The sequence below is a fragment of the Cyanistes caeruleus genome, chromosome 10 (assembly GCF_971803275.1).
Source record: "Cyanistes caeruleus chromosome 10, bCyaCae1.hap1.1, whole genome shotgun sequence".
NCBI classification, from domain to species: domain Eukaryota; kingdom Metazoa; phylum Chordata; class Aves; order Passeriformes; family Paridae; genus Cyanistes; species Cyanistes caeruleus.
The window spans coordinates 10,685,307-10,707,687 of NC_141710.1; the positions used below are offsets into that span (position 1 = coordinate 10,685,307).

Below are 22,381 nucleotides of genomic sequence, written 5' to 3' on the forward strand. Positions count from 1 at the left end.
TTGTTTCATGTTTACAAACTTAAAAACAGGGTTTTAAATATAGGGTATTGTTTAATGATCAAGAGTATTAATTTTGGAGACTTAGAAATATGAATTATTTTTCATTAAATGTCACCATGTAAAGTGATGGTAAACAGTGTGACAAAGTTACTGAGTTTTTGTGAAGGTCAGTAGGAGTAGGATGATTCCTTTGGTGTAGACTTGTAGCTAACTAAAATCCAAAACGTATCAGTTAAGGTATTATGTGCAATAAAAAGCTTATTTTATATGATCTCCAAGACATTTTGTCCTTGTGAAAGAGATGATTTGCCAACAAACTGATTTATCTGTTGACCACAGCTGATCATCAAAGGCTCATTTTTTGGCTATGTATTTCATTTGCCAAATATGTGAAAATCTGCTCTCAAAGTCTGAACAAGTGACTTAGGAATGGTGTAAGAAATATTAATGTTTTCCTTTGAAAGTGTCATGGTTTGGGAAGGCTTTGGACTGTAATCTGGCAGCTTTGGTATGCTGTAGCACCTACTGCAGGCTGTGACAGCAAACAATTGTCACTATATCGTGGGCCATTTTAAAATGGCTAAACAAAACAAATGTAAATATATTATATTTAAGAACACTCAGTGTTTCAGCAAAGAGGCTCATTACAAAGGTGATCCAGCCTACAGTGTTTTCTGTGTTGTAAGTATTGTTCCTTATAGTTAGTACATGTTAGAAAACTGTATAATTGTATCTTTCTCACTTTATGGGACTTAATGGGTACTTTATGGGCAATTAATTTTAAAGCAACAAATATTTTTTTAGACCATCGTTTTTTGCTTTGTAAAGGCTTTCATTAACCTAACTATTTTGTAAGATTATTTTCTTCATGGTACTTATAAAAAGGAAACAAAAATTCTGAATTAAAAAAAAATCATGTACACTTTTATGCATTGTTTTCCAGCAATGAATAAAATGCTAGATTTTCATTGTTTTAGTACAAATGCCCGGATATATCTTTTGTTTCGACTTTTTTTTTCTTAAACTCATGACTCTGTTGCATGCTTGCAATGTATGATTTAAATGCTTAGGGATGTCTGTTCATGTTGCAAGCTCAAACTATCAAAAAAGATTAATTGTTTAAACACAAGATTTTGATAGGTTTATTTTTTTAATTTTGGTTTCTGATGTTTGCAAAAGAGATGACAAAGTTTTCACCAAAGCATCAGAAATGGCTTTCATTGAAGAATATAGTTACCTACTAGTCATAGGAATCCTTGGGCTGAGATTTTAAACAATTTAGTTACAAAAATAAATTTGCTCAGGAATTTTGTTCTTTTTCATCTACAAAATATGATTAAAAATGACAGTTGGCAACAACTGTAGATGTTTTATTCTGGCCTAATTATTAAGAACTACAGCACCAGCAAATGAACTTCCTGTGTGCCCCAGATAGTCTTCTAGTTTAGAAGGTACAAACAATACACTATTTAGCTTTAATTACTCAGATTTACTAATGTGCTCCTTTTATCCTCAGCACTTGGGCAAACATAGCTCCTTAAAGCTATGAGCTGGCAAGCAGGTAGCACTTGGGCATCTGTGGGCTCTGCAGAGACTGGCTTTGAAATGCTGCCAGTTGCTTTTGCCATGTATCGTGGAGGACCCTCCTTTTCCCTCTAGCTGGACCAATGAAAAAAGAAACCCAAAAATAACCTATGAATTTTCCATGACAGAAAATCCTGGCTTGCTTGCAGTATAGTAGCTGATCAGTCTAATCTAATAATCTTTTGAACCATGTGGAGCTGAAGGAGGCATTAGTGGATGTCAGAAGGCCATACTGCCATCTGATAATTAATGAAAAGTGGAAAATATTCTGGCACCACTCATCTATTCAGTACTATTTTATAACTGCAATTAGCCAGAGTATGAAGAATATGTGGCTGTAAATTCAACTGCTGAGTACAGAATGAATGCATTTCTCTTGTTACTCTTAATGATATTCATGTGATTAACTTCTGGGGTGACCTTAAAACTAAGTTCATTAGTAAGAGTTAGCCTGTGTCTCTGCTGGAGTTTTACTATTTGTAGCAAGCTGAGTTTTCCTGCTTCAGCTACCAAAGAACAGCCACAGGGAAGGCAGGATAAAGGCAGTTCTGTGGAGTGTTGCAGTTGTGCTGCTTTAACACCTCCCTCCATTTCTGCCTCTTAGGCTGTTCACCTAGAGCTTTGTTCATGGTTCTGCTCTTTCAGTTACGTGGTAACTAAATGTTATCTTCATGCTCAGAGAAGAGAAAAATGGTTCATAATGTTCTAGTTGGCATAAGAAAAAGATCCTTTTCTGAAGTTATGAATGCAATAGAAGGCTGAAGCCTGTTCCTCAGCAAAGAATAGGGAGTACAGTATGTCCTGCCTCTCAAGTGGCACCGAACCTGGAAGAAACAGAGGCTTGGGACAAATACTGACAGCTTTGCAAAAGATCAGTGACATTGTAAAAGATTAAACAGTTGAAGGTGAGTACACTTTGATTGGAATAGACAGAATGAAAAATCCTGCAAAGTCTCAACCGTGAAGCTCATACCTTGTGAAATTGTAATTTGGCACTTTTTGTGGGGGTTGGGAAAATACACAAGAATCTGTTTAATTCTAAAACAAACTTCAAGTCTTTCCAGTTACTGGAAAGCAGGGCTTAAAAAGTTAATCTGATAATAATGGGAAGTATTTGAAAACTGAAGACAGGTGCTATTCCATATTTCAAGGGGGTTTTAGTTGCTTAGGGTCTGATTTGTGGGGTTTTTTTGAAAAGTTATTTTTGTAATCCAGACTATTGCTTCTCATTAGCTTTTCTGTTTAGTAATTAAGTAGCAGTGCTATAGTTTATTAAGGAAGAAAAAGAATAATTAAAGCATAATCTCTGACCTATGAGTCTTATTTGAGAGTACTGGGATACCCAAAATGTCCTACTGTCAAGTGAGGGTTCTGTCAACACATCATGAGCTCTGAGTATGATTTTTTTATTGATACAGGTATTTCAGTAATAATTTTGGAGTGTTTTCAAACTGGAATTTCCTTTAAAAATAATGCAGCTTATATTTGTCATTGTAGTTGCATACTAACAAAAGCTCCATGTTCCTAAACGTAGACAGAGGAAGAAAGAGATTAAGTATCATTTGCTAGTGTGTCTTTTAACTCTCTCTTTTGCTGTTGTAAACTTGATATGTAATGTCAGCCTAGACACAAAAGAGTGACTTGAGGATGGAGTTGCTGAATGAACTTGCTTTTAGTAGTGTAGCCTTTCCATTTATATTTTAGTGTAGTTTGCTCTAATGAAATGTCACAAAGACACTTCAAGTTTGGATTTAAAAAATAATTCTGTTCTTCAGAGCAGTTACTGGTAATCAAAGGGGTTTTATGAGTAAACTGTTTCCTAGTTTCTCATCTAATTTTCTCTGTGTTACTGGTACTCTTTCCTTCTAACATGTATTTGCATGCTAAAACTGCTATGGTGCTTTGACCTTCGTAGACATTAACTTTATCACTATTCCTGTGTTTGACTGCTGTAGTGTTGCTTCAGCCTGTATTTTTTTCCTTGCCTTTGGTCTCAGCATCTGCAGTAACAGCTTCCAGTGTTAGTTGGAAAGCATGATCTTGTCCACTGTGGCCCTCCAGAGACAGGACATATTCCAGGTCACTGTGTGGATGCATTCAGAAGTGATGCACAAACAAAGTTACTCATATGAGGACAAGGTCAGTGAGGCGAGGGAAGCCTTTGGAACAGGAAGAGCAGGAAAGGTGCTTGATGGGAGCTTGAACAAGTTCTCCAGGAACTTGGTCTAGCACATTTATGTAAAGGGAAGCCAAATGATGAATCAGCATGGGATATAGATTTCAGTATAATAAACTGAATTTTGGAGAGTATCAAATGACCTATCCAGAAGGCAAATGACATTGATGGTGAGAAGAGATAAGAATATGTCAGATAAATGAAACAATACCTTATATTGATTGAACTTTTTCTGGTCAAGGCTCAGTCAAATGCTTCCTGGACCACTGTAAACATTTTGATGTTTACACATGTAAAGAGATTTCTTCTACCAATTCACCTTAATTCTGTTATTTCCTTGCTAATTAATTTGAATGTAGGTCTGCAATTATGGATTGCTTAAATACATTGCCATGTGTGAAACGTGAAAGCAGGAGTTTTGCTTTCAGAACAGTGCCTTTAAATGTTTAATTTATGTTCAAAAATCCTGCTTCAGATTTTTGGATAAGAAGATGTGGTGGTGGGGTTGCTTCACTTCTGTTAGTATTATTTTTGTGGGTTACAGTGGACAGTTTAAGTAGTGTTCTTGAGCTGTCTATGACAAACAGGTTAATGACTAACGGGAATGAAGTTTTTCATTGGAAATACACGTGACTTTAATGGCAAATAGATGTGGACCCGGTAGTAACGGTATATTGTCATATATCAGAAACACAGAAATGAAAATGGATCTCTCAAGTGTAAGTCACACAGCAGAAATGGGTAGCGAGTTTTATACCAGAACTTGTGAATTTCCTTTGTAAGCACTAGTTTTAACTGTGTCAGTAAAAGGTAAAAAATCTTCTAGACTCTGGACGATAAGGTGGAAGTAAAACAACACTAAAATGATTTATGTTGGGAAGGTTAGAACAACACCCACAAGGTCACATGTATTACAATCCTAGTGGTTTCTACAAATATACATTTTCCAACATCCTTGAGGAGACATTTGTTACAGGATTTGCTTAATGAATGGAAGGTCTTCTGTGTGGTCTTGTCTCCCAGGGGAATTCCCTAGTCCCACTTTTGACACTGTTTTGCCCATTGTTTTCTGTCTTTGTGTTGCAATTGTGTGTTAGTAACAGCATGTAGATTTTATTGTTGTATGAAATACTTCCCTATTGGAAAATAAAAATATTAGTATGTCTATGACATTCTGTGTAATGAACTGTGGAACTGAGACTTCAAATGTTTACACTAATACTTGTGTTTCCATGGCAGCACCAAACAAGAACTGCTTCCCTCCTTCTTGGAAGGAGATTGCAATTGCATTACACTTAATTGTTTCTGAAGTTTTTCATTATTTTATTTATGCCATGATTATTAGAGACTGTGAAAATGTGCAAATGCAGCTTACTCCAGTTGAAGCTGCTGGAATACAATTGAAAAACATGTTGTTAATAACCATGGTACCTTTGCTGTGGTAATAAGGATGATGTCCTGCACCTGAATGCCAAAGTAACTAATCTCCTTTAGGCCAGCTGTAAGGCTTGATAGGATGTTCCAGAACTGAACTGCTTTAGGTTGGCAGCACACCTTCTGAGCTTCTGATGTCATCCTGGCATTTAAACTTGTTTTTCCAAGCTGTTTGCCTACCATGGGCTCAAACATCTTTAAAAAGACCTAATAGGACCATCCTTTTCTACTCTAGAATGCAATAGCTCTATTCTTCTTTATTCTATTTCATAAGCTGCTTTTATGCACAAAGAAAAGTGAATAAAATATCTGAAAACACTTCATAGTGGAAACAGTCTTATTGGTGGATAGTTGGTATGTTTATGTTAAAAATAAAGTCCTTATGCCTTTTGTGTTTTTCTTGATTAAATATTTGTGTTGTTGAGGAATGAAAACCATGAAAGATGTTGAGATAGCATAAAAGGTAATTAAGATTTATAGCTAGTGTGTATTCAGGTTCTTCCTACGCTTCCATTTTCCTTATGTCGGTACTTCTCCTGACATAATTTGGATACCATCTACATGCTTTTATTGAACTTTCATCAAGCTAAAAGCTGTTCTTAATAAAAATGAGAACAAGTGCCACTTTGGCAGATTCAATGTATCCCGCTTATACTTTGGGTCAGAGTTTTTGAATCTAACAATGTTAAAAATTCTGTAGGGAAGCTTTATGTCCTTTAATTTGCTGTTGTATTATGGCACAGTTAATTATTTTGTATTATACACTTTGATTCTGTGCTCCATAATTTATTGGAAAGGTAATATGTTTGAATTACATAAAATATGAAGATTGTTAAGATGCTGAACCTTGACATTTTCATCATGGAAAACATAAATCTCATCTCAAAAGTAGAATGATTTTGCTTCAGGTTAAGGAGTACATTGTTTTTCTAGACAATCTGATCTTGTGTTCTGAAAAACAAGTGTTGGGTCTTATCAAGAGATCTGTAAGAAAAATCTCATTTCTGTTTTTCTAATACTGATTTGCCTGATATTTTCAAGTCCTAAAGAAAAGCTGCTTGTTGCATGAAAGCAGCTTTATTTATGTATTTGCCTGGAAATAGTTTGCTATCAGGTAGGGAGCCTTGGACACTGTATTACAGAAATTTAAAAAAAATTACTCTTTTGCTGTTCTGTTACTTGCAGAAGTGATTTCACCATTACTATTATGGATGACAGTATTCATAAACATCACAAAATATAATTAGAATGTAGTAAGTTGTGTGCACAGCTCTGCAGGGCTGGTAGTATTGACTTGTGTCACCTCAATGTCCCAGTTTCACAGAGAATGTCACTATTTCAGATTTGCTCTTGATGGCAGTACTTGGAGCTCTGTGGTGGAAGCAGGTGAAACTTGTAGAAATCTTGAAAAAATAACTAATTAACCAAAGCAGAATGGGTCACATGTGATCTGAGTTAATCCATTTGGGGAAATTCAGCCCAAAATGTTGGTGTAGCTAGACTGTAAACAGGTTAGGTTTATAGAATGTTTTATGAAAGGTTCTTCCATGAACTCAGTGTGCAACAGCCCTTTTTCCAAATTACTTGCCTACAAGTGGTATAGGCATAGGTAAGGTTTCTCTTGATATATTTTATTTGAACTGCTGACTGCAACAACACAAAGCACAGGCAGTTTGAGATCCTCTTGAATGATGCATGCAAAGGAAACTGCGTGAAACTGATACTGTTGATAAATTTGCATGGCTATTCTGTACACTCAGCAGCCAAAGGAAGCTGGAGGCATTTTGTGTGGATGCAAAGGTATCTTTCTCAAATAAGCTTTTGTCTGCCTTATAAGAGAGTTGCTCTTAATCCTGTCCTGAGCCTCATGAAATGGTTCTGTACTTATACCACAGTAAGTGAACTCAGAGTAGTCCCAAGACCAGTCTAATAATTAGATAACTCAGCTTGTTTTACTGCTTATTTATGAGTCATCCTGGTTTATCTTAAAGTCATGTAAGAAATGTTGATTCTGTTATTGACCAGAGTTACTGTACTATGTTGAATAAATTCCTATGGAATGAGTAATTAATTTCAGTGTACATCTAGTCCTCCTTTCATGAGACACGTATTTTGTGGACACAGAATTTATCACTGTGGCTGGTGTGATAGTCTTCCTTTAACAAAGGTCAGTGCATGCAGTTTTTGATAAAGTTAAAAATACTGTTTTTCCTTCTTAAATTGTACCTTGTTTGTTACGTAATGCCATTCATAAAAGACTGAGGAAAATTCCATGGATTATTGGCTTATATGTTGAATATTGGTTTATATATTCCTTCATTGTTTTCCTCTAACTTCTAGTAATTAAATACTTTTGATCATCACAAATATATCCAGACTGAAAAACATAATCTCCGAGTGTTCCAGGTTGTGAAACTTCAGAGTGACTGTATCATACTGGAAGAGCTTTGCTCTTTATACTCCTCTGCTAGTAACTGTAATTTATACCATATGAATACCCCGTCTCTTCTTTCCAAAATTAGCCGTGTGCTTGTACTCTTGCACTACCTTTATATATATATATGTGTGTGTGTATATATATGTATATACATATGTACATACATACATATATGTATTGGGTGTATGTATGTGTATAGCTAATTTGACCTTTTGGTGCTCTCCTGTTTTTAAGATGAGTAAATATCATCTTTGCTGTATTTGGAGTGGACCTATTTTTTTATCTTTTTTCTTTATAAAGACCACTGCTCATCGGTCTACATTATTTCTTTCTGAACTAATTAGAGAGCTGGCCACACCTGGGTACTGTGTCCAGTTTTGATTCCTGCCACAAAGAAAGATGTGGACAGACAGGCTGGGGAGCTCCAGGGAAGGGCCACAAAGATGATCAGAGGACCAAAAACTGCCGTAGGAGAAAAGACTGAGAGAACTGGGTTTGTTCAGCCTTGCAAAAAGAAGGTTTAGGGGAGACCTTATCACCATGTTCCAGTATTTAAAGGGTGCTTACTGCCTTTTAAAAGAAGTCACATGGAGAAGAGGAGGGGTAACATCTACAGGTTTCTCCTGGGGACATTCCAGTTGGTCACAAGACAGTTTTTCACAAAGAGGAACAGTCAGCCATTGGAAAAGTCTTCCCAGGTTAGTGGTGTATTCCCCAAGCTTGGAGACTTCTAAGATTTGGCTGGGCAGGCTGCTGGACCATCTTGTCCAGAGAGTGCTTTTGCCAAGAAAGGTTGGACTGGGTAATACTTGTGTTGCCTCCCAACCTGACATTCTGTGATTCCGTGACTGTGTTCCGCAATAGAGGCTTCTTTCATACCATACAGTGCATTTCTTTCCTAATGATGTCTGCTGCAGCCTTACCAGTGATACAGGAAAGATAAACTATCTTTCCACATCCTATACTTGGGCAAACAACAATAATAATAAAATTCTAAAGTCCCTGAACTCTAATGGTTATTCATTTTGTCATAAAGATTGAGACTTATCACAATAAGATAAAAACTTAACCTGTATTAAATTAAGAAAGGTTAATCTCCACTGCTGTTTTATTACAGACCACTAGTACAACACTTAATACGATTTGTCCTTTATTAAAGGATCAATTCAATTGGCCCCAAATCATCTTTTTACTTGAAAGACAAGAATAATCTTGGCATAAGTAAAAAGTTCTTTCAGTTTGAGATGAGTTGGGGAGGGGAAACCAAAAAATAAACAGAAAAAACAAACCTGGATAGTTTTATCTTCTTGAAAAACATCAGAAACCTCTGTGTGTGTGTTCATACCAAGCTAGCATTCTGTGTATTAGTCCCATTGCTCGAATCTTTATTATATGTAAATATTTCCAGTAATTTTTGATTAGCATTTCCTCTTTCCTTACTGTCTACAGGGAATATGTGATGGATATGCTTGTTTTAAAGTTTCTTTTGTGTGTCTTATACCTTATAATGCATTATTTTCTCACTGAGACTGGATAGAATTCATAGTTTATTCTGCTGAGAGATTAAAAGACACCAGTAGTGCTTGAAAGCTACCTTGTTCTCATCACATCAGCTTAAAGCATCCTGGATAACTAACACAGGAATACTCCAGGTTAAAAACTGTATTGGGGGGTGGTTTCCATTAAAATCTGTAGCAGATTCAAAGCCAAATAAGAGGAGAATTTTCATGTTTTGTAATTATATATAGTACATAGTAATAACCAGCTGGTTGTTGACATAAAAGCACAACCTGTATATGCAAATGACGCTCTCTTGGCTGTCATTATAGACAACAGCTTTAAGAATGATGCAGCAATAGGCAGTATTTGCAGCAGGGATGGAGGAGGTGTGTCCCTGATGCAGACAAAAAGAACAGCAACAAAAGAAAATAAGCTCTCGAGTCAGCATTCTAAACTCCATTGTCACTGCAGTAGCAGCTGCGTGTGGAAATGAGGCAAATAGAATTTGAAATTAAGAACTAGAAAAGAAATTGCCACTTGCCTGCATGGATGGAGACAACTATTGGTCCTGATTGCCAATTAAGTGCTCTGTTTTTTCTGACAGCTTTGATAACAGGTCAAAAATGTGGCAGGAACTGCTCTTGGCCCTATTCACTTCATGCTTTGTGGCTGCTCAGCCACTGATACTCCTCTGCACACAAAGAAATACCATGATGGTACCAGTTTTAGTTTGTATCTGTGTTATGCTGGATGTGGATAATTTCCATCAGAGTCCAGTGAGTTGTCCTTAGATTGAAAAAGCCTTCTAGGCATAGAAAGCAGACTAGGACTACATAAATATTGTCAGTTCACGTTAAACATATTTTCAAGGACTAAAGAGAGGATCAAGGGTACTTCATCAGTATTAAAACAGTGTCTGTACCTACCCTATCCTGGAGCAGCACGAAATGGTTTCATGTAGGCAGAGACTACAGAAAGTCTAAGTGTCATATGAACACTCTCAGAGTACAGAGAAATGTTCACTGTAAATCTATATACCTTTCAACAAGTAGTCATAGTTCCGAGACGCAAGTACCTTTGGAGGCTGAATCTTGTCAGAATTGCCTGTGCCCAGAATCGTCTTGGGTGGTGATGAGCCTGGGTGTGCAAGGTATTTATTACCTTAGATAGAAGGTCCCTGTTCGTGGACTGGAATTGTCTGCAATGTCTGACTAGTTGAGGTGTTGTCTCTCAATGTTCAAATTCTGTCTCTCCTGAATGCCAGAACCATGATTGCAGTACTTCTGCTATTTGATTGACCAGATAATTTACCCTGTAATGATATCATAGGCTATTTAAGGCTGTCTCTTTAGAACAGTTATTAGCTTTATTTTTCTGCATCATTCAAGAACAGATGTTTCTACTGTGTAACTGAAATAATCAACGTCTTTGGAAATCAAAGATTGCTATTTTATGGAATAGAATATGACAGAAAATCTGAATCTTTAATCATAAAAAGGCAGGAGCAAAACTAATTGCATGCAACTGTGCAGAAATATATAAGATCTGAGTCATGATAATGGTAAAGAGTTAAAAACATTAACGGTGCCAGCAAAAATGCTGTTGTCTTTTATACTTGCTTAGCTAAGTATTTCACTTATGCTTTGTCATGCCATTTCTGTATTTCAGAGGAGTGTCATCTGTTTGGTTTTTGGTGTTGTTTTTTTAAGATTTGAAGCCTGTTAAATTTCTTTAGTAATTTACATTTGAATGTTTTCTTCTTTTTTTGCCAATTTTTCCATAGTTCATTATTTCTTTAATTGCCACATCAGGTTCCTAGTGAAGGTACTTGCACCTCCAGAAACATCTATGTGAAAGGTTATTCTTTCTGAATATATATTTTAATTTTTTTTTTCTTTTCAGTATGGAGACTGGTACATACTGTTAGTAAGCTTAGCAAAACAGGTAAGGAGGATTTTAGTACTTAAATAAGATCTAGTGACATGAAGGAAAAAGACTTAACTTGCCACCCACACTCAAGGCCATATCCTGTGTGACCCACAGCAGCAGTCCCAGTGAAGACACAGAAAATACTAACCCAAGTAGACAAGATCTATTTAGAACAGCCCACTGTATTTTAAGAACTCTGTTTATACAGCATCGTGGAAGAAAATTTTCCACAAAAGGTGGGAAACAAAGGTACTGTCTCTCCTAAGGGCATGATTCATGGTAAAACCAAGAAGTCAGGTTTCTTCTTCTAGAGTCTTGTCCAAGCAGGTAACAGTCCTCTTCTGCTAGCATGCACGATTTTTGTGGAAGAAGCAGCTGCATATAGCAGATTTGAATATATTTATTTTGAGCTTGGTCATACCAGGAATATGTTTTTTCTTGATCTAAAGCAAAAGCACTACAGCAGAAGGAAAACTCAGGCAAGCTTAGAACAGCTTTGATGAAAATATTTATGTAAGGTGGATTTTAGCCACTTTTGGCTTATAAAGTAAGAGCAAAGATGAAACTTGGACATTTAGGACAGGCACAACCCCACCTGTAGCACCTTGTGCTCTCTCTCTTTCTCCAGCCAGGTGCTGCTCAGAGCTTGGTGCAGGCAGGGTTGTCATGCCCTGGGTTTGCCTTGTGTGTGCCAGTGGCACTGCACGGTGGAAAATAGCAAATGCAAATCTAAACTTGTGTGTTGAGATAACTGCGTGTGACTTCTTTACACGGCTGCACTTACTACCAATAAATCTGAATCTTCCTCTTGTAGTACATCTTTGACAAGAGGCAGAATCTTTCACAGGAGTTTATCAACCCTCATGAAGGCGCCTTCAGTTTTATTCTTTTCTAAGGAGGTCAGTAGAGAACGATTCCCACTATGACTCCAATCTTTGCACAGTAAAAGCCTTCATGCAGCTCTTTGACAGTGGTAGGAGACAGCTGAGTGTCAGAAGAGTGGTGGAGTTCAGGAGTTGGTGCTCCTGGGGCCATTGTGGAAAGGCTCCCCAGTGTTCACTGACGGATTGTAGGCAGGTACTTGGAAGTGTCCGACTGAGGTTTATGTTGTGTAAATGTCGGAGTGCTCAGTGCTTTGCAAGACTAGATCCCAGCACTAACCACTGCTTGGCAATGAGACTGCATCTCACTTAGAAATTAATGTTTCCAAAAATTGTCTGCTGAAGTGTGAGGAGATTTTAATGCTTGAAAACCACTCAAGAAATGGAGGTAGGTTGCTGGCCGGTGCTTACTCTATGTAAATGAAAACATCAATTGTATGTAAACAGGGGCTGCTATTGTGAATTTTCACTCACTATTACAGTGGAAAGAATTGCTAGGTATTTGATGTATTTTAAAGTGTTTGTTATGTTTTAAGTGTGACAGGCCTGGACATGTCATTCAGGTCTGGTACCTCTTGTTGAATAGATCAGTAACCTGTGTGTCTGGAATTACAGCTTGCCTTATATCTTACCTCTTTATTATTATTATTATTAGGTATTAGCAATTGAGGACAACACCTCTGCTCTCTGAAGATGGAGAACAACATAACTACTATATCTCGTGAGGAGCTTGAAGAGCTACGAGAAGCATTTGGCAAAATAGGTATATTTTAAATAAGGGAATCATAAGGATGTCATTACACTACAAAACTGTTCACGATGTGTCAAATAAATTTTTATGGATCACTTGGTTTTGATAGGACTGTGTTTTCTCTCTGTATTGCCAGTAATATCTAAAAAATGTAAAGAGAATGTTAACATAGAGCCCCTTACTTTCACTGGAACTAGGTGTGTTAATTCTTTCAACTGCAGCACTGAAAACATACATTTTCTTGCAGGGTGGTAGCATTTTTTGTGTTATTGTAAATGCTACATAATGGGTCTCAAAATTCAGTTTTTTGAAATCCTTAATTCTGAAAAACGTTCGATTAAGCTTCAGGTGTTATATATTGTCATGTTAAGTTACTGACACTTGGTTTTTGCTTTACTTGCATGCTTAGGTGAACTAATAATTTCATGTATATAATCAGATTTTATGTTTTAAGTAAACAACTTGGAGATTTTTTGATCTTTTGTAGGTGGGTGATGTTAATAAATAACTGTACAGTTTTGTATGCTTGACAGGATGTTTACAGATTAATCCAAGTACACAGAAATTGGAAGAAATTATATAGCAACTAACCCTTTCTTCCAGATTGCACTGCTGTTGTGAGCATTCATATCTGCTTTATTTCTTATTTACTGCAGTTCTGAGGGGTGATGTGAAACTGTGCAGCTCAGGAAATCAAACAACCATGTTTGTAATCAGTCATGATGGGGGGAATGGGATCATTTTAGGCAAGAAGTCTCAAATGTTAGGAGTCTTTACTTGGTAAAGAAACTATTGGGAAGCTGTATGTTAGAGATTTGGAAAACCAGGAGTAGTATGGAGAAATGAAGAGGGAATTATTCAGGTTCTGCCAATACAGGTATCACGTGATGCCCAGTAGAGAGTCAGCAAGATTAAAATAAAGAGAACTAACTTCATGATAAATAATAGAACAATGAGCCCATTGACTCAGGATGTTGTTGAGACCAAACAAAGAGTAGAAATTCTAAAGGGAGGAAGATACATCCATGGAAGATAATTCATGAGTTGCTGTTAAACAATCATCAGGACATCTATAGCTCAAGTAGTTTATATCCTGCAGGTGCTGGAATGACAGATCAAGGAGAAGAACATTATATACATGCATCAGTCCTACTGAAGGATGTTAGCATAGGTAGAGACTCACTGGTGTTGTCTGACAGCTTTTCTATGTTTGGTTTTCACCACCTGTATGCCTTCTTTTTTCTCTATTCCCTGCCTGCATGTTTTCATATTTCTGCTATAATAATTGTCTGTACTGCTCCTACTCACTGAAAAGGATTTTTTCCTGATGCTTTATGTAAAACATAAAAATTAAGCATCATTAGTGTTTTAATTTTTTTTTTTTCATGTTTCTAATGTCTATATGGATAAAGTGCTTGCAGCTACATTTGTAAACTGAGAGAAGGCATTTATTTAACTCTCAGCTTGTCATCATGGAAACTTACCCTCTGTGAAAGATGAACCTAGAGAAATAAAATAGCTGGTAATCTGAGTGAGCTCATGTCCTCTGCTGGTTAGACCATCCCAGTTATTATGTGTGGTCTTACATGTCTGCAAGCCAGGGGATGAATTAATACATATGCAGACATCAGGTTTGTGTATTGATTTGTGAACTTTTGATAGAATCAAAATTATTGTTTTTTGCCCCGTGTTTTTAGCCTTTTGTCTGCAGTAAAATGTGTCTGCCTTATGAAGCTGTACAGAAGCTACATAGTGTAGAATGGATTACAAAAATATTACTGTATAGCAATTAATTGTGGCTGGAGATGAAAGCATGTTTCTCTACTTGCCCTTCTGTGATGAGAGGCATTCATCCACTCTGGTGGATGGCTGATTTATTGGCTGAGTTCTGATACTAGACACAATACGAAGAGGTGTTTTTAACTAGTAAATGAAACAAAAACCTAAAAGTGGGAGCATCTTGACAAGTCAGAAAAGTGGCCACATAATCCGATTCACTGGGATGTTCTCTTAAATTTCTTTCAAATGTATCTTTCATAGAGCTGGGAAAATACTATTCCTAGTATTTTTCAGGAGCTTTAATATAATCATGAAAGTCACTGAAGATCTCATATCCAGCCTTACTTAGGCAGGATATGATTTCTTTTGGACTTGGTTTTGGTTGGACTTCATTTATACCAATATGAATTACAGCTTTTTTGCTTTTAAAAGTACTCTCTTCATTGTGTAGCCAAGGCACAGGTAAGGCCATTGTACTGGACATGCTCAAATTCTCCTTGTGTAAATATGTATATACATTATATTTATGGAAATATGCATAGATTTAAAAAAAAAAAAACAGGAGCAGGTAACGCAGTTGATTAATTTATGTGTTATTTTGGATAAAGACATGGGTGTGTTAAATGATTCTTTATTATACTAGGACGAATTAAGACAGCTTTCTGCAAAGAGATTGGCCAAAGGTGAAAGTACAAAGGGTACTGGTTGTTTCTGTACTGCTGTATTATTCATCATGAATAACACAAATGATACTCAATATATTTTTATATGATACAGCCATTAATTTCTTTCCATTATTTCAAACCTCTTGTTGAAAAAAAAGTGTTCTGATTCTTTGTACATGAACATTCCTGCCATGTGGAGCCTTGGGAGCCAAATGTAAGTGAAGGTGGCAGCTCAAATTGCTCCCAGCAGATCCAGTTAATAGATTAAGGAAGGTCACCTTTAATAAACAGATACAGATCATCCCAGACTTATTCTTCAGAGGTAAGCCAAACCACATCAAAAGTTTTAAAGAACAGAAAATGTTTATCGCATTCTAGGATAAGAAATAAAATACAGTCAGTCAGACTTCTTGTGTAAATAGTTTTTCTTGTGGAAGTGTGCTCTTCTAATAATAACATGCTTCAGATTTGAGCTTACTTATTGCAAATGATTTAATATTGCAGTAAGCATATATTAACTGATGTCCCTTTGACTAGGAGGTTTATAGATAATTTTGTTGTAAGTCTTAAAAAAATAAGAAAATCTTGAACTTCACTATTTTCTGTTTTGTTCTCTTGTTATATCTGTGCTCTGGCATCATAAAATAGTTCTTGAAAAAGCCACAGCAAGATGGCACAAGTTCTAGACAGTTATCCCTCTGATCCACAGAGGGTCATACTTACTTATCTATGTCAGAGAAAGGAACGCTCATCTCCTAGAACTGCGTTTATCACACTTCATTTATTCCTAACAGTTACCATACCTTAGTACATGAATATGCATACGTTTACATAAGTTTAACAGTTGTGCTTTGATTCTACAGATATTGACAACAGTGGGTATGTCAGTGATTACGAGCTTCAAGACCTGTTTAAAGAAGCAAGTCTGCCCTTGCCTGGTTACAAAGTCCGGGAGATTGTAGAAAAAATCATTTTAGTGACAGATAGCAACAAGGATGGGAAAATCAATTTTGAAGAATTTGTCTCTGTAAGACATTCCCTTTGGATGTTTCTCTACTGTCTGATTTCTGTGGAGAATTATGTGATACAATAAGTAATATTGTTATATATAATTATTATTTTGAGTTTTCTGTGACAACCTAGAATATCCTATATAGTTATTTTCTAATTTTTATCTTTCACACTCCTGTTTAATTCATTGGTTCTGATTTCAGCAGCATGTGAAAGAACAATAATTGCAGTCTGTTTTGTTTTCTGTTTCCTCCAAGGTGAGGGGAAGGACTGCATATTGTAGGAACTGTTGGGTCAGCCCTTGCAGAAGAGCAGACAATTAGATACCAGTCTCTGATTGCTCTTACTAGTGCTTCACTATGCTTAATCCCTATACTAAAGGCTGTTTTTTTCTGGGAGCGAGGTACAAGTTTTCCCTTTCGCTGGGCAGATTTCAAAGCTTTAGGCTTTTCTAAATTAGAATCTCCACTGGTGCATTTTAAAAGAAACAAGAGCTTACCAGGCTGTTGGTTTGTGGGTGTTTGGGGATGATTATGTTTTGCTTTGAAGTTAGAGTACTGCTGCTAACTGCAGAAGGTTGCTTGTTGAATTAGTTACTGATCTTTCTTTCCGAGATTCTAAACATGCAAATATTTGCTTCCAGGTGTTAACTGTGTCTGTTACTTTGTCAGTCTGAGACCTCTGCAGTATTTGGGCAAACATAGGACATATTAATATATCCAATGTGGTTTACATTGCAGGCAGATGGAAAATAGTATTAGCTTGATAAAGGAAAGGCATGTTTAACTGTCATGTCATAACCTTTTACATGCAAGGCATGTGGAGAAATAAGTGGGAAAAAAATATCATCAAAAATGTGTGTATCTTTAGTTGTGTTCTTCAGTTTACCAAAATATCTGTGAAAAAATTGTGTGGATATTTGTATGTCTACATTTTTAGATAGAATGGCTTAATAGAGGTATTCACTGTGAAATAATATGTTAGATATCCAGTATAGGTATGGATATTCAAACATAATTATTTCTTTTTAAAACAGAAGTCAATATAAATATCAAGGAAAGTCAGGTTAACTACTTGACTCTAGGCTACTTACATGAATTAACAGTTATTTGAAGGTACAATCAATCACAAAATGCTTTCTATTTTTTAAATTTCAGATTATTCAGGAATTGAAAAGCAAAGATGTTAGCAAATCATTCCGAAAATCAATAAACAAAAAGCAAGGTATTACAGCAATTGGAGGAACATCAGCAATATCTAGTGAGGGGACACAGCACTCTTATTCAGGTAAGAAATAATTAAACAGAGGCAAATTTTCCATGGGGGAAGACTCTTTAAATTCGTACTACAGATAAAGCAGAGCCTGACTGGAAACTGTTGTTGTTGAAAGAAAGTTAACGTAGCAAAAGCATGTGGAGATAGACAAGGTAAGCCTGTGTGATATTTTATTAACTCCATTCAGTTGTTACTTAGTTTCACTTTTAGTTGCACTTGGAGGCAAGTTGGGCATCTGTGTGAGAGCAAAGGAGGAAAACAAACACTGACATCTTGTGGGGGGGAAAAATGGTCCCTTTGCCGTACTTCTAGTAAAGCCAGTCAAATTTTTGCCTTCATTATATGCTAATGGACTCTCACTCTTATGTTCAGATAAAAAATGAATCCTCATTTTCACAGTGGTAGCTAACTTGAACTACTAACAAACCACCACATATCCTTTCTTCATGGACTGGCCTCCTCAGCTGTTTCTGCCATTACAGAATTGTTCACTCCTGCATGGTTTTTGCATAGACTGTCTAACACTGAAGAAGCTGCTTTTAGTATTTGATCTGTTTCTTTCTACCTCCCCCTCCTCCATGTAATTTAAGTTGATAATTGTGCCTAATTGCATTGCAGGTGCTGGCCAGAGTGTGAATCCCCTTCTAGGATCATATTGCAATTAGCAATATTGCAACTTTTTTGATTGACTTAAGTCTGGAATTTGTGTGGTTCCAGATTGTGTAAAGGTTCTATGTATGAGGAAGATTTACTTTGATTAGCCAAAGGTAGCAAAAAGGTGGAATCCTACTCTTTCAGTAGGATTCCAGCACCAGCTATACCTGGCACATCCTCAAAGCAGAGGATTTGCTCCATCCCAAAGGATGCCTGTAGGGCATCAGAGATGATTCTTTGGATGCAGTTTTATTTTTGGTGGAGAGAAACAAGCCCCACTAGAGCACGATTCACCTGGCCTGGCCTCACCAGCCATCTTGTTTATGATGAGGTGAAGTGCGCTCTAGAATTTCACATTGTTTCCCACTAATGAGTCAGGTGCTTCTTGAGGTGGGGTGAATACCACCTGTACTGTTTGGGAATTTGGATACTGAGAGTTATCCAGGACTGTTATCCAAATAAGCTTTCTTAGATACATAGTAATAAATTATGCACTGAATATGAAAGAGGATTTAAAACTGAGATATTAAACTTCTTAAGTTTCTCAAAGCTAAAGACAGCTCAGCAGTTCAGGTTGGTCTCAAAAGGCTGCCAGTCTCAGAAGTTCAGCAGAAGGCAGAATGAAAAGCTGCATTTTAAACAAACAGTGCATGGAGTGAAGTGTTAAAAATTTCAGATGAGACATTTTCCCGTCTTCTTTGTAATTGCTGGGAGACTGAATTTGAAGTCTACAATGAGGACACCTTTCCTATGATGTTCCTATGATTTTTATATTATCCTTCAGAAAATCACCAGGTGCTTAGGGGGTGCAATGGGAGAAAGGGCAATCTGTACTTACCATTTTTTGTGTTCTTTCTGATTTTTCAAATAACTGACCTCTGTGGAACTAAGGGATTTTGTTGCAGATGAACCTCTTTGACCCAAGTATACTGTTACTAGTATGTATTCATGGCAATGTTAATCTTTTATTTTAATGCTGTCTTTCTTTTCAGAGGAAGAAAAAGTTGCTTTTGTTAATTGGATAAATAAAGCTCTACAAGATGACCCAGACTGTAAGCACCTCCTACCCATGAACCCATCAGATGCCAGTCTGTTTAAATCCCTTGCAGATGGCATCCTTCTTTGGTGAGTCCAAGACTATGAGAAAGAAAAGAAATTAATCTCAAAGGTTAAATGCTGATCATAGTGACAAGAATTTGAAAGCTTCAGATAGGCTTTAACATCAAGACTCCACTCTTAAATATTTCAGTCTAGGTGCAAGGTGGGGAAAATCTATTTGCCCATAGAAATGTGATTTTTCAGCATATTTTCTATGTGTCTCTGTGCATATCTTATAGAAAAGGTTTTCCATTTCAGGCCCATAATTATATATGCTAGATATGTGCAGGCTGTTTATAAAGGAGATAATTAAACAGTTCATTAATTCAATACTTGAAATAATTAGGAAAAAAAATCACTATTTTAGATAATTTTAGAAGTTACTAATTATAGTCATTAAATCATGGGATAGCAGGAACAGAAATCTGAATTAAATCCATTGCAAAACAGAGACCATATAGTAGGTCCCTTAACTTTAGTCTGCTGTAGCTTTCTAGTTCAAGTGAATTTCTAGTACTTACACACCATAGTAACAAGGGATTAGCTTATTAATATTGATGTGAATTAGTCTTTGAGATCCATGTAGATACAAGGTACTACAGAAATGCAGTATCTGATGCAGAAATACTCTGCAGTAGATACCATTTAAGTTACTTTGGTTTACAGTTTAAATCTTCTCAGGAACTTTCTTTGACATTTATAGATATGATCTATTAGTTATAAAAGGAAAATGCAACATATTATCTGAATGACTGTGCAATTATTTAACAGGAGAGGAGATTTAGTGGATGGTCTTTTTTTGAATCTTGTCAGAAATATTTGCAGCTAGTTTAGTGTTAATAGTTTATAATCAAATAATATATTTTCCGAGAAGTGGAAGTTTGAATATGCTTTTGACTTTTCTTCCTTAGCAAAATGATCAACTTTTCACAACCAGATACAATTGATGAAAGGGCTATTAATAAGAAAAAACTTACTCCTTTCACTGTTTCTGTAAGTACTGCACTAATTAAACAGTATTTTTCTGTTTTAATGACAGTTCTCCTGGTGGGGGAAAAAAAAATCAAAAATCATATGTAATAAAAATATCCAGAAACATGAGTTTGTATTTTCTAATAAACTCTACTGTATTCCCCTATTTCTTAGATGATTTACAGAAAAACTAGTTTTTTTCTTTCTTTCCCTATTAGCTATTTTTGTTTTGCCTTAAGTAGTACCAGAAGAAAATAATTTTAGACTTTGAGTGGATGGCCAGTGTATTTTAGCCATGCAGAAAGTATCTGTATGACTGTATACTCTGTGATACGATGATGCACTTTCAATACTGGAGGGCAACTAGGACAGAAAATGAGATCTAGTTTTAATTGCATATGAAGTCATGGAAAAGTTGGACAGCAACAGTTTTTAAGAACTTAGTTTGGGTTTAAGAAAACAGGTCTGGAAAGGGAAGTAGATCCATAAGTTACTGGCGCAGTGAGAAAAAACTGCTGATGAAAAACCACAATTAAATGGCAGACTTTTCATTTTAGGCAGTGACATTAAAATATGAAAAGTTAGACCACGCTATGTTCTAAACCCTCCAAGTGGGTTTTGTAATTGCTACTTATTTAAAGAAGATTTGTCAGCAAAGATGATACTGCATGTGTTTATGTTGCCTCTGTAGACAGAGAAATATGACACAAAATATAGTAACACTGGTGAGAGCTGCCAGCTATTTTTTCTTGGAATCTTTGTCAATATCTTTGTCAATCACTAGCTTTACTTTGAGTTTCACGGTTTTGAATTGCTGGGATTTTCTTATGTTCTTCATTCAGTTACAGTTTAACAATTGCTTGAATAAATGTGTAAGATTTAAGATGGGATGACAGTAATGTCAGTAGTATCGTGCATTTTGTGCAGTAATTCCATATGAACATGTTTTTCAGGATCAAGCCTCTGATATTTTGAGCACTGTTGTTTAATTTGTATAACTGATACTTATTAATTGCAAAAAGTATTTTGATTAAAGTATTCCTCACTAACCCCAGCTGCAGAAGGGTCCACAATTTTTTGGTGGGTCCATATTAAACACTGTCATTGTTTTCATTAAATTTTGGTACAATGCAAGGTAGTTCACAACCTCCAGTTTTCCATTGGAAGCCATTGAACTAATGCATTATTTCTTCCAAAGTTTAATATGAACAATTTTACTAAGAAATACTATCTCACAAGTTTGTTAAATGATGATATCCCAAATAGGAAAACCTAAACCTGGCTCTGAACTCAGCATCTGCCATTGGCTGCACGGTTGTCAATATTGGATCACAAGATTTGCAGGAAGGAAAACCACACTTGGTATTAGGACTCTTGTGGCAGATCATTAAAGTTGGCCTTTTTGCTGATATTGAGATCTCTAGAAATGAAGGTAAGAGTAATGCCAGGTATAGCAATGTCAGCTACTTGGAATTAGCTCAGACCACAACAGCAGTGATTTTGGCTTTCTTTCAAACTTGCTTTTAGCTCTTATTGCCTTGCTAAATGAAGGGGAAGAGCTGGATCAGTTAATGAAGCTTTCCCCAGAAGACCTCTTGCTACGCTGGGTGAATTACCATCTGGCCAATGCAGGGTGGCAGAAAATCAGTAACTTCAGCCAAGACGTTAAGGTATGTGTTCTTTGCTCTCATAATCGAACACAGTGGTATTAAAACACACAATGCATAGAAAAAAACTGTCAGATCAGGAGAATTTAGATACACTAGTAATCTGCTTTCTCTGGCTGTAGGTTTATCCTGCATTTTGCAGCATTAATAGAGCACTGTTTTGATCTCCTCTATCCTATTCAGTTGCTCATCCCGTATTATCATATCACAGTGCAAAGTGAACATTTCCAATGAGCTGATGGTTAGGGAAGTTCTAATGTCATAAGATGGCTATTAGAATTATTTAGGATAATTTGCACCACCTAATTAGGTGCCTAATAACTGCCAGTCACTGCTTTGCTGGTGTGTCAGCTGACTGACATAGGCTGAAAGGTTCCTTGGGGCAGGTGGCAGAGCTGCAGAATTCTCTCTTCAGTCATTCTGCAAAGGCATGAAGAGCATTGTAGTAGCCCAGGTGACCAGAGAACACAGCAACTTTTTAAAACTGAAAGCAAAGGAGGAAGATTCCCTAAGGTGGTTAGACTTCCTTTCATTGGAGAAAACCATGTCCTTAATTTCAAGTTACATC

At 36.4% G+C, this 22,381-nt stretch overlaps 1 protein-coding gene across 14 annotated transcripts in view; it reads left to right on the forward strand.

The window, feature by feature from the left end:
- PLS1 (plastin 1) overlaps positions 1-22,381 on the forward strand; it is a 41,251-nt gene that overhangs the window by 5,148 nt on the left and 13,722 nt on the right. For 12 of the 14 annotated variants that reach the window (XM_023933144.2, XM_023933147.2, XM_023933146.2 and 9 more), the window contains 7 exons: positions 12,597-12,704; positions 16,000-16,163; positions 17,305-17,434; positions 19,069-19,201; positions 20,086-20,167; positions 21,413-21,578; positions 21,674-21,816. In XM_023933144.2, the coding sequence (XP_023788912.2) occupies positions 12,635-12,704; positions 16,000-16,163; positions 17,305-17,434; positions 19,069-19,201; positions 20,086-20,167; positions 21,413-21,578; positions 21,674-21,816 (888 nt within the window). In that variant the 5' untranslated portion in view covers positions 12,597-12,634. Of the gene's footprint in view, positions 1-2,051; positions 2,490-11,038; positions 11,076-12,596; positions 12,705-15,999; positions 16,164-17,304; positions 17,435-19,068; positions 19,202-20,085; positions 20,168-21,412; positions 21,579-21,673; positions 21,817-22,381 lie in introns of those variants that run through there. The other 2 variants (XM_086845009.1, XM_086845008.1) reach the window with 2 other exon arrangements.